Raw genomic sequence first — 12,650 nt, 5'->3', positions numbered from 1 at the left:
CTGACATTTTTAAGTCAGGGTGTCTCAAATGTTAATGTGCCTAAGAATTATCTGGGGATTTTCTTAAGATGCCTGTTTTGACTGGCAGGCATTTCTGGGTGGAGCTGCGAGTTCTCAGGTGATGGACATGCTGCTGGCCTGGGAACACATTTTGCAAAGGACGGTTTTCTTGCAGGAGTCAAAAATCAAAGTCGTTCTCCCCCACCCGCCCCTGCTTTTGTCCCCTGCCAGCATTCAGCACCTGTTGCATGCGTCGTCAGAATAGCAGGGATTCTCATACCCCAACTGCAGCCCTCGGCCAGGATCCTGGGTGACCCGGGCAAACACACACTCCTTCAGGGTCACGGGCAGGTTACTGAGTCAAGACTGCCAAAGCCCCGCGAAGAAGTTTGCCTTCTCCTCCCACTCCTTTCCTTGCCTGCCCCAAACCCGGGACTAATCTTGGAGCTGCTTAATAACAACAGAGCTAGCAGCAGTGTGCGGCAAGACCATTTCAAAGCAGCATTTTTCCTGTTTGGCAATTACCTAATTTCAGAACGCGATTCACAGATTTGCAAAATCCATGTGTGTGGAAACAAACCGCTTCTCTTGAAAGATGATTAAAAGCAGACCCTCTCTCCAAGAGGCGACGGGAAAATTAAACGAGCGACCGTATGGCGTTCTTTTGCCCCTACTCTAACGTTTGGAGGCATGTAAATTATATTTTAATAAAATGTCCACACGCGTGCTCACACGCATGCGCACACGCACGCAACGGAGAATCTGGTTCTAATTACTTGTACTTTAGTTGAACTTTGGCGTTTCCTTTGACATTCTCCCTAATGTATGTGAGCTGTGGGCCTTGCGATCCTGCAGTGAATACACAGAAAAAGGGGGAAAAAATCCAGACCGGCTCTCTTTGGTGCCAACAAAAATGAAGCCCAAAATGTTTTGACCAAATGCAACACTTTGCTGTTCTCCCTTAATTAGCTGAAATTACTCCCTCCCGATGGGTCCGGAGCTCTGGGCTCAAAATTCCCCTGGGGCCATGCAGGAAATGCCTTTTGCTTTACAACTCTTTTTTTCTTTTAAAGCTCAGCTGCCCAGAGAGTGCATTAAAATACTGTCTTAATCGTGGAAGGTTCTAGTAAAAAGGCAGGGCTTTCATAATGCAAGATGCCTGCCTGCCTCTAATCAGGCCCAACATAAAATCCTGAAATCTGTCAACATGATTTAGCCAGCAGTAAATTAGTTCTCACAAAGAAAAATACTGTATACCGAGCTCTCTCTTAAAAATGGTATCTGCTACTTAATCTAACCTTTAGAAAAATGCCAAGCATGTTAGGAATTGTGAAGGGAGCTATTGTTGAAGACTTTCTGTGTGTTTAAACGACACTCAGGTGTGTTGTAACAACAAGGACATTTATACTGTGTTTTCTCAGGTGAGTTAAGTTTGTAAGTGCCAAGTCCTCTTAACAGGCAACAGCATTAATTTTTTTTCTTTTCTTTTTTCCTTTTTCTTTCTTTCTTTTTTTTTTTTTTGCTTTTAGTTTGGAAATGCATTAACCCCCAGAGTTGTGGCCATGTTTAAGAAGGCTGTGTCACTGGGAGCATTGGCATGCTACTTTCGTACCATCTCCGTTGGAGGAGATTTCGTTTAGTTTGTTTTCATTTTGTCAACAACCTCTGAACTCCTTGAGAATAGTGCTTCTCGAAATCCATCTGTGGACCGGTGTCCATTCCTAAATGGCCTACGGCCAGCCCACAATGAGATAAGTGTAGAGATTGAGAGAAAGTGTTTAGAAACTTTTATAACAATTGGACAGAGTAATTTTATGTCTATTAATATTTTTTTCATATTGGAACTTGTGTTTTGGAATCTTTTTCTTAATTTCTTCTTTTTAGAGATCCATTTTATTTATATAGTTTTTGTAGAGATTTGCATTTATTGAATTTTATCAATCCAGGAGGGATTAGGGGTACAGGGTAAGAAATGGTCCTTCACCATAGATAGTCTGAACATCACTAAAGGAAATGCCTGCTGCCCTACCCCCAGGAATTCAGTTGCAGATTGCTGGTCTGGACCACACTTTGAGGAGTACTGACTTTGAGGCTAACAAGACCAGTTATGAATTTTTATACAAGGAAAGTGATTCTAGCATTGTTTTCCTCAGTGACAGTCATCTCTATGTTGCAGGGATTGGGAGGTTTAAAATGTAGGCTGGAAGCTTCTGTCCGTGCAGGTTTGTTTCAGCATGCTGTCTTCTTTTGCATGTGTGCAGCCCAGAGAAGACCCCCTCAGCACCTCTGGTGCTGACTCTGCTCTGGGCAGGAACCCACGGAGCCAAGCATCCACCTCGCACAAGTAGCAGAAGTTTCTCTGTTTTGGACATTCCCTGACGAAGCAAGGCAGCCCATCTGGTTAGCAGTTTAGATGCCACATCGGAGGCTACTGCTTGTCAGGGATGCAATCACCAAAGAGAACTGAATAAGTCAATAAGTAAGCAAGAAAATAAATAAAAGCAGGAGTCAAAAAGCAGATCCAAATTATTCCTCAAAGGCTCCTTCCCCAAATTGAAATCACATCAGGATGGTTGGAGTGTACTTGTTTTATTGAATGCCACAAGCCGCTTTTCCCCCTGGGAAGTCTAAAAACTGCTTTTTTGGCCTGCCTGAGATCGCTGAATGAGCTAATACAGGACACATTGTCTGCTGAGCCTGCAGAGTTTTTGAGCAAAAATTTTATCATTCCATGGACTGATTCTGCTTGTCTGGAATACGGAACAAAATGTTGGAGGCCTCTCAAGGGCATTTGATGAATCTAACTCTAATTTAAAGGGACTAATAGATTATTGATTTAAGCAGGATGACAGTGAACAGATCAATGGCCACGCACTCTGTAGCTACCTTAAATACCAAAATGACTATTCAAAGGGGAGCCATCAAGCTGTCTACCTCCCTTGTTTACCATTGTCTTGGTGGTGGTGGCAGGGTGGGGAGACAGAAGTGGAAGAGGAGTGCTAATAAACTTTGTCAAAGTGTATTTTGCTACATTACCAAAAAGGCCAGAGGTTGCAATAAAGTACAAGTTCTGCTTTTATGTTGGTTACAGCCATATTCTGGCTGTAACTCTACAACTTGTTTTGGCATGTTTGCTTGAGGCTAGCTTTGGCAATCTGAGTACACCACTGAAATGTTTTCTTTTTTTGCTTTGCATTATTCTGTGTTATAGGCCATACAAAGGAAATAAAGGCCATAAATTACCAATTTTGATGGTGATATTTGAATATATACAATCAAATATTCTTTACTACCAGTAGAAACATTTTTCTGACGATGATTATTTCTTGTCACATATAAGACTTTTCTGTTTATGTTTGTATAGGATTCATTTCTGGCATTTGTAGGATTCAAATTCGAACCACATAGAAAGAATCAATTCATTCTTTAAAACACAGCCTGGTCTCTTCCTCTGAGAAGCCTCCCTTGATTTCTCCTGTGTCTGACTAAAGTTTGAAGCCCCTTTGTCATTATATCATATCAGTGACTCCTAAACTGCTGCAATTTGGATTCACCTGGAATTTCTTTTTTTTTTTTTTTAAACACTGATGCCTAGCTCCAATACGTTATGGCATAATGGGTCTGGGATACAACCAGCATATCAGGATGTTTGAAAGCTCCCCAAGTAGTCCTGATGTACAGCCAAGTTTGGGAACTACTGCGTTCTATTTTAATTGTTGGTTTACTCTCTATTAGCCAAACTTGTCAAGGCTAAGGGATTATACCGTGCACTGTCCGTAGTATATTACATGATGCCTGGTATGTTATAGTTGCTCAGCAGAAATAAGTGATTGAACACAGGAACATCCATTGTACAGATATGGAAAAGTTCATAGTATTTCTGGTGAAATCACCACAGCCTTAATAAAGGTCCAGCGCTTTCACTGTTGATTGCTTACAATAGAACATTGTCATTCATGGTAGCTGTTTAGAAAAAGCCTTCTGGATTCATTCATTTGTTTACCATGACTCTCATCCATAGAAAAAGGCTTTTTCCAACCTTTGTAGAATATAGTTTTGGATTTTTGAGGCCTCCCCCTTTTTGTGTACTCTGCCCCAAGTTTCTTGGGTATTAAATTGCCTAGAGTTCTGTTTCTTCTTTTTAGGCGGGTGAAATGCTGGACTCCCTTAAGTACAAGTATTTGAAGTGGCATATTTATGGAAATTACCACCCACTTTTGAAATTCAGGGCATAGCTCTGACAGCTGAATCCAGCTCTAACAATTCTATTTACAACTTCCCTAGTCAAGCCAGATTAGCTGTTCTACAAGAGCGAGTAGGACATTAGAACACACACTCTGCACACTGCTTCTGTGGAGAACACAATGCAGGGTCAATCATAGTGGTGACGACAGGGGTTTGTCAGAGTGTTGAAAATACTTGGGTGGAAATTGGGGCACACAAGTAGAACCGATCAAAAAGATTTGAGAGGCATCTAGGGAAAGGCTCATTTATTGATTTTAGGAATGTAAATTGACACAGCTTTCTAGAAGTTAGTTTACCAGCGTGAATTTTAAAAACTAACAAAATATTTTTAAATAACCATATCTTTTGAACTAATAATTCCACTTCTAAGAATTTATCCTGAGGAAATAATTAGGTATGTACTGAGATTAGCTACAAAGATGTCCATCCTAGTGGAATGTTTTGTGGGAAAAATATTTATTGACAAGGAAATAAACTAAACTCATGACAGAAAAAATTAAAGTACCAAATAGAATCTACGGTATACTTCTACTTTAGTAAACAAACATACCAAAAACATTTATATGCATAGAAAAAGGGTCTGGAAGATATATGCCAAGATGATAACGGTGATTTTCTTGGAGTGAAAACATTGTGTGGGATTGTGTGTTTGTTTTCTTGGATTTTTACAAAGAGCAATGTATTATTTTGTACTTTTAACAAGTACTGTCTTTTTCTTGATGTCATTACTACTCACTTGTTTTCAGAGAAGTTGATTAGAGTGAGGAACACTTACATTTACAGCCTGATAGCTGATCTGATAAGCTTTAGTGACATCTCAGATGCCAAGCCATCTATGGAACACTTGACATAATTGTGCCAAGCTATCCAGAGTTAGGGCTTTCTTCCTTCCAAATCGATTCTAACCAGTAAAGACTCTAATAGATTTATCTACTAGACCTGCGCTACTCTAATGAATTTATTCCAACATTCTTCTGAATTATGAAAATACTATAATTATAGTTGATTCTATTCCAAATGGATAATTAATTACATTTTTAAGGAAGCAAATGAGTATATGAAAGCTATTTGGTTTCCAATTTTATCATTTAACAACTTATAGGGACATTTAGTGTTTGGAATGAAGAACAAAAAGGAAAAAGTTTATTAATTCAACAAATATTTATTGATTACCTACCTACTATGTGCCAGGACCTCTTCTAGGCCTGGAACACAGTTGTGAAAAATGTAGCTAAGTTCCTTGGCTTCACGAAGCCCATATTTGAGGTTGTGGCAGAGGTATAATATAAAACTGTACACAAACAAACATTCTAAATATAGGCATTAGTTAGAGTTTTACAGACAATAAAATAAAATAATGGGATATAGTGACCAGGAGTGAGGAGCGCGATAGGGCATTTTACTTAGAGAAGTCATGTCTGAGAAAAGTGACATTTGCTTTAAGATCTAAGAGGTGAGAAAAACCAGATTTGTGAAAGTCTGAGAATTTCCAGGTAGGGGAAAGGGTTAGTGTGCAATTGCCTTAAGTTGGTGTGAGAGCTTGGCCTATTCAAGAGATAGAATAGAAGCCAAGTGTTTAGAAATCAATAAATTGCGAGAATCATTGGATTTGGTGATGTTGGTAATGGTCCATGACATGAAGAGCCTCATAACATATAGTAGAAAGTTGATTTTGATCTAATTGGTGACTAATGGAGAGCTTTAGGCAGGTAAGTGAGAGGGATTGATTTTAACTTTTTGAGCAATTACCCTGACTGCTTTTTTGAAGTGTGGGCCCTGGGGTATAAGAGTAGATATAGTGAAGAGGCTGTTGCAGTAATTGAGGTGCATTACCAGCCTAGTGTGGCAGCAGGATGGGAGACCAGGATGGATTACCGGTATATTTACATGGTAGAGTTGACCCGCTGAAAGTTTGGTTATAGGACAACTGAGTCAGCAGAATATCCAATCTGGGAGACTATGAGCAGTGGAACAATTGGCAATGTTCTCCTCTGGATTGTATCTGTATTGTGAAGTGATTTGGAAAGTGGAGGATTCTGGAACATTATTTGATCACGTCAATCACTCCTTTCCCCATTTCGATGATACTTTATGAGCATTTTTGCTTGTAATAGAAATAGGGCCAGGTCTTGCTTTGGCTTTGAACATAAATCTGGAGAGGTGGGATGGGAGAATACTTGAGTCTTACATTCTGTGAATTTCTATTTCCCATGGAATTTGGGTAGTTAAATAGTGAGATGGGGGAAATCATGTATTTTTAAATCTAGAGTAAAGAGCAACTTGACTGTGCCATCATTAGTGGAAAGCAGTGCTTCTCAAACATTCGTTGTACATTCGGTCACCTGGGGGTTTTATTCAAATGCAGATTCTGATTCCATGGGCTTGAGCTGGGGCCTGATACTATGTTTTCTAATAAGTTCTTCAGTGAGCAGTCTTTGAGTATCAAAGATCTTGCCAATATTATTATAAATGAATATCAGTTATGGCTGTGTGCCAGAGGTCCTCCGCATATACTTGCTGAGTGGCTACTTTGGACATTTTCTTTCTTCATCCTCAGGAAATTTGCTTTTGGTTAAATGAGCAACAGGGTCAAACCAGTTTTTTCTGAAACTCAAAGTGCATCAGAAGCTAGGGGAAACAAAAGTGTAAAGAGCTTGGGGTTTGCATTATAAAGATCTGACTTTGTGTCTTGGCTCTCCCGCTGTACTTAAAATGACAACTGGTTTTGTGGGCTTGTCTTTGCTCATGTTATTGCTGAATTGGGGGCAGAGGTCTATGAATTCACTGGTGAGAAAGAAATGAACTGAAATCCATTGTCTCTTTTTCTTCTCCCACCCTATCTCCACTGTAGCGATTGAAACACAGAGCACCAGCTCTGAGGAACTTGTCCCGAGCCCTCCGTCTCCACTTCCTCCACCTCGCGTGTACAAACCCTGCTTCGTCTGCCAGGACAAATCGTCAGGGTACCACTATGGGGTCAGCGCCTGTGAGGGCTGTAAGGTGAGTACCCACGGCTCTGCCTGATGCACTGTCCTTCTGCTTGTGCTCCATGACGGTGACCTCCCCAGCTCCAGAAGTGGGCTGCTCTGACATTGGTAATGTCCCTTCCAATCAGTGTGGTGAGCTGGGTTGCATTTGATGGTTTCATTTCTTCCTTATATCTCGTTAGTTAAAAATTCAGAAACTTCTGCAAATGACTGATTGGGGCCAAATGTTCTAGGACCCTTAAAATAACACATGACAGTTCTTTTCAGGTAACAAGAGCCTTTTGAAGGAGTTCTGAAAATCATATCCCGTTTCTCTTTAAAACATGCTGTCTGGTGTCTTTGTAGTTTTATTTTATTTTTAAATATGACTGACAATCCCCTGAATCAACTTGCAGAGAATCCAAGGTTGAAGTTGGGATTTATCTTCTGGCTGTTTCCTCAGCCCTGTGGCCTTTGAATTACAGTTTGATTTTCAGCCTGTAGGGACTTGCTACTGTGTGTGTGTCATAAATTCAGGGAACTGGATTTAAAATTCCAGCCTACAGACTAGTGGAGGCTGAACATGTGTCAGAGAGGATATGGCTGCTTTGAATCAAGCTAGACAATTGTTATCGAGTCCAACAGGCTTAATTGAGTGAAATAGCTTATTTTTTTTAAAAAAAGAGAAAAGAAACAAAGAATGACTTCACAGGCAAATCCAACTCATCCACGGATAATTTTTCAAAGGAACTACGGCTGTCTTGAGCCAGCCCTTCCCTAGATACACCGTTTCTTTTTGTTCGCCCCAGTGGATGTTCAGGTCTGTTGTTTATATATCTAAATTGCATGATTCATTGGTAATCATAAACATGTTGGAATAGTATTACCGGTGCTGCTATCAGGGGCTTCATGGCATTTGTATTTGGTTTATCGAAGTTAGCACTTTCTGTTACTGTGTGTATTGGTTAGGTACTATCGTGTAACAAACTATCCTAAAACCAAATGGCTTAAAACAATAAGTATTTATTTAGCCTACAATCTATGGATCAATACTTTAGGCCAGGCTCCTCCAGGAGCTTCATCTGGCCTTAGCTGTGCTCCATTTTTGTGTATCTCTGGTCAGCTGCAGGTTAGCAAGTTGACTCTGCTTCTAGGGCTACTGACTGTTGGCTGGGAACCCTCCGCTCTCCTCCCTGTGGTCTCTCATTCCCATTGGCTTGGCCCTCGCTTATTTGCACAGGCAAAGTTCCAAAAGAGAAAAGAAGAGCCCACAAGGTCTCCGAAGGCCTATGCTCAGAATGGTACACTGTTGACACAGTCTGTTAGCCAAAGCAAGTCGTAGGGCCAGTCCATATTCAAGAGGTAGGAACATAAACTTAATGTCTGAATTCAAGGAGCTGCAAAGTCTCATTATAAGAGGCAGGAGTACAGGGGGAGGAAAATCGGGGTCATTTGTACATTCAGTCTATCATACTGCATGTCTAATTTCCTATGAACACAAAGGGGATAGGACTCTAGCTCTATTGCCCAGCACCCCACACACAATCTGGCATATAGGGAATGCTTAAAAATGTAGGCTGAACGAACACATAAATGTCACTCAGCTCCTCAAAGAAATTATGTGAGTTTTTCCTTCTTTCAAATCATTTGAATAAACATATATTATTTTACAGGGTAAGGCCAGTTTAGAGAAATTCATTAAAGACTCAGGCAAATCTCTGGAACTCTGGGATTGTGTCGGTTGTTGTAAAGGAATTCCCTTTCCTTTGGTAGCTTCAGATATAGTGGTCAGGAAAGTTAACACAGCAACCAGTTGGCAGCTGGATAAAAAGCGAAACATTTATGCCTCTAATTATTGGTTTATTATTAGTACCCCTAGTTTAATCCATTTAAATTTATCCTGAGGTTTGGGAAGTCTTCAGCGGAATACCAGTTCACTTTGTCCAATATATAAATAAATAATTTGTTGTACAACATAGAAATAATTTCCTAATGCTCATTCGAGAATTAAATGAAAAGACACTCCTTTATTTAAAAAACTTTTAGGTCATTTCATGTTCAGAAATCTCAGTGAGGTATGTTATAACTCAGTTTACCTACTCCCATTATGTCCTGGGAAACAAAATTATCCAGTGTGTCTCTTCTCTTGCCAGATTCCAGGCCCTGCATATTAAGCTGTTTCACAATCTGTGTGGTACAAACTGTTTCAATCAGCCCTTAGTCAGCTAATTCCCTGAATCTCTTGCTTTAATTTGGGATTCTGACTCTTTTTAGGAAAAACCCCAACAAAAACAAAACCCATACCAGCACAAGCAACTTTGATAAACTTGGTTAAGCTGTTCCAAGTCATGTTATAATATATCTTTTTAACTGAGTTATAAGCCCAGTAAGTTTAGATGCGCTCGCCAACCAGTTGTCAAATTTGAGGATTTTTGTCTTGTTGGTGGGTCTCTGAAAACGTGGACTGCCTTGAGAAAGACTGGGCTGCATTTTGGCTTGCTGGGAAAAAGCAGTGAACTGAAAAAAATGAGAATGCAAAAGTATAACATAATAGCCAAAAAAGAGAAAAATAACTTTTATTATCATTTTCTAAAATTATCAATACAATGCAGAATGTATTGTGTAAAAGAAGTACAAAATGAAAACAACCATTGTTCTACCCTGGGAGAAAAAGCCCTACTAAATCTGTTTTTCTATGCATATGTGGATATTGCTGTTTTTATTATTAACAAAAATAGAATTTTTGTCTTGTATACTGGTTGTAACCTGTTTTTTGTTTTTTTTTTAATTTAATAGTCTTCCATGACCAACATTTTAACACATGTATTGTTTTTATGGTTGTACCATTAATGTAGTGGTTTATGCTTATATCAAAATTTACTTAACTAATCCCCTACTATTGTACAATTAGGGTGTTTCCATGTTTCTCTATTATAACTAATGCTTTAATATATAACCTTTAGGTATGATTCTGATCATTTCCTTGGGATAAATTAGTAGAAATAGCATTTCTAGGTCAGTGGCTTTGTACATTTCTAATGCTTTTGGTACAAACTGCCAAAATGCCCTCTAGAAAAGGTGTATCAGTTTAAGCTCTGTTAGTGTGTCAGGGTTAACTTATTAGAAACCGTCTATTAGGAATCTCTTCCTTGAGATAATAAGGTAATGAATCAAGAAACAACTTCTATTCTGGAATTCTGCATACAAACATATTTAACTTGGCTGTTTATAATGGGTCCCATGCATGATACCATTTTGAGCTACCAGCAGGTACACTTGGGCCCCTGGTTGACCTATAAGAACTGGCCCATCCTTTGGCTAGAGATCAGAGATCACTGCTCTGGGCTTGGAGTCTCTGCTCTAAAGTAGGACTCCCATATCTTTCAACTCCCAGTTGGTATCTTTCAGAAATAATGCCCTTCTTAAAGAAGTGGCTTCTGCCTCTCATTACCAGGAGAACCTTATTGATTATTGTTTGGGGAAGAGAACCTTCTGTCTTCCTTAGAACCCGGTGGCAGTCTCCGCCTCAGAATTTAATAAATAGGTTGTGGTCCACCTACGAATGGCCAGTAGCTGCTGTGTTGATACAGCATCACCCTGGCAACATCACCGCTAGAGGCACAATAGAGATGTCTCATTTAGGGGATTTCCAGCTGAGCAATGGCAGTTTTTTGCAAAGGACAAAGAATACATATGATGAACATGTGGTATGGTTAGCCAACAAGGTTTAACAATATAAAGTAATAAAGCTGATGTTCATGTGTCTTTATGAAACAGTCTCATTGCTCATCACTAGAATTTATGCACAATTTAGCCTTCATCATATTTTACCTTTCTATTTTTGTAGCTTTCAGAGTATGGAGTCTAGAGGGAGAATACCAGGATGTGAATCCTAGCTAGGCTACTTGCTAGCTTTGTGACTTTGGGGAAGCATTGTTTTTAAATCTATACTTTTTTTTTTTTTTTAAAGATTTTATTGGGGAACAGTGTGTACTTCCAGGACTTTTTTCCAAGTCAAGTTGTTGTCCTTTCAATTTTAGTTGTGGAGGGTGCTGTTCAGCTTCAAGCTGTTGTCCTTTCAGTCTTAGTTGTGGAGGGCGCAGCTCAGCTCCAGGTCCAGTTGCCGTTTTAGTTGCAGGGGGCACAGCCCACCATCCCTTGCGGGAGTCGAACTGGCAACCTTGTGGTTGATAGGACGCACTCCAACCAACAGCCATCTGGGAGGCAGCTCAGCTCAACGTGCCGTGTTCAATCTTAGTTGCAGGGGGCGGAGCCCACCATCCCTTGCGGGACTTGAGGAATTGAACTGGCAACCTTGTGGTTGAGAGCCCACTGGCCCATGTGGGAATTGAACCGGCAGCCTTCAGAGCATGGAGCTCTAACTGCCTGAGCCACCGGGCTGGCCCGGGGAAGCATTTTTAATTCTTATTGTCTCTCTTCTCATTTGGAAAAATGGTGATAATAATATTGCTTACTTCATTATATTGCTGTGAGGATAAAGTGAATTACTATAAAGCATGTAGAATAATACTTTATAGTGATGATACGTAGTAAATGGTATATATGCTTAATTATTGTTTGTATTATTAACTTACAATGACTTTTGCACACAGTGATTTAACGTCAGTTATAATCTTAGTATTCTTTCTTGTAATGGTCTTTCAGCAATTATCCATTCCTTATACCAAAATAAACACTGCTTCTTTCCTTCAGGACTCAGGTTAAGACCCAATCACTCCATGGAACCTCCCCTGGTTGGCAAATTGTTCTATAAATAACCAGATAATAAATATTTTAGGCTTTGAAAGCCATATGGTCTCTGTTGTAACTCTACCATTGTAACATAAAAGGAGCCATAGACAATATGTAAGAGAATGTGCATGACTATGTTCCAATAAAACTTTATTTACAAAAACAAGCAGTGGGCCACATTTGGCCCTTGGTCCTGGTTTCCTGATCTCTGCTAAAGTACATGGTGGTATGTCCTTTCTTACAGTTTTTAAAACTCAGAACTGATAGCCCAAAGCAGTCATGCCAAAGATGGCAGGACAGCTGGTTCTGGTGGACTATAGGCTTGAGATTTCTGTTTCCCTTCCCCACTTGCTTAAGAAGAATTGCCAAATAATAGTTGATGTCCACTTGTCCAGCACTCCATGGCGGGACCTTCAAGACCACTTTCCCTTCCTGATATTCCTCCATCTCCTTGTTCCCACTCAGCTCCCACTTTCTTATGCAAAGTCAGAGAAAGCAGCAATTTTCTTACAAGTGAGCTACTTCCAGAAACACCTAGCATCTTATTTTGGAGTAGTTTTTGGAAAGTATTCTGAGAGCTGCTGTATCAGTTAGCTTTTCATGCTTCACACATAACCCAATTGCTTTTTTGGCTTAAAACAACAGACATTTATTATTTATCACAATTCTGTGCAGGTCTTTTTGTCT

The 12,650-nt window shown here is 39.8% G+C and overlaps 1 protein-coding gene across 2 annotated transcripts in view; it reads left to right on the top strand.

Moving 5' to 3' along the window:
- Positions 1-12,650, top strand: part of RARB (retinoic acid receptor beta) — a 670,351-nt gene that overhangs the window by 528,470 nt on the left and 129,231 nt on the right. For both annotated transcript variants that reach the window (XM_019745272.3, XM_019745273.3), the window contains one exon: positions 7,097-7,245. In XM_019745272.3, the coding sequence (XP_019600831.1) occupies positions 7,097-7,245 (149 nt within the window). The remainder of the gene's footprint in view (positions 1-7,096; positions 7,246-12,650) is intronic.

The sequence above is a fragment of the Rhinolophus sinicus genome, chromosome 5 (genome assembly GCF_057876585.1).
Source record: "Rhinolophus sinicus isolate RSI-liver-muscle chromosome 5, RSI-T2T, whole genome shotgun sequence".
Lineage (NCBI taxonomy): Eukaryota > Metazoa > Chordata > Mammalia > Chiroptera > Rhinolophidae > Rhinolophus > Rhinolophus sinicus.
This window is presented reverse-complemented; position numbering and strand designations above follow the sequence as displayed.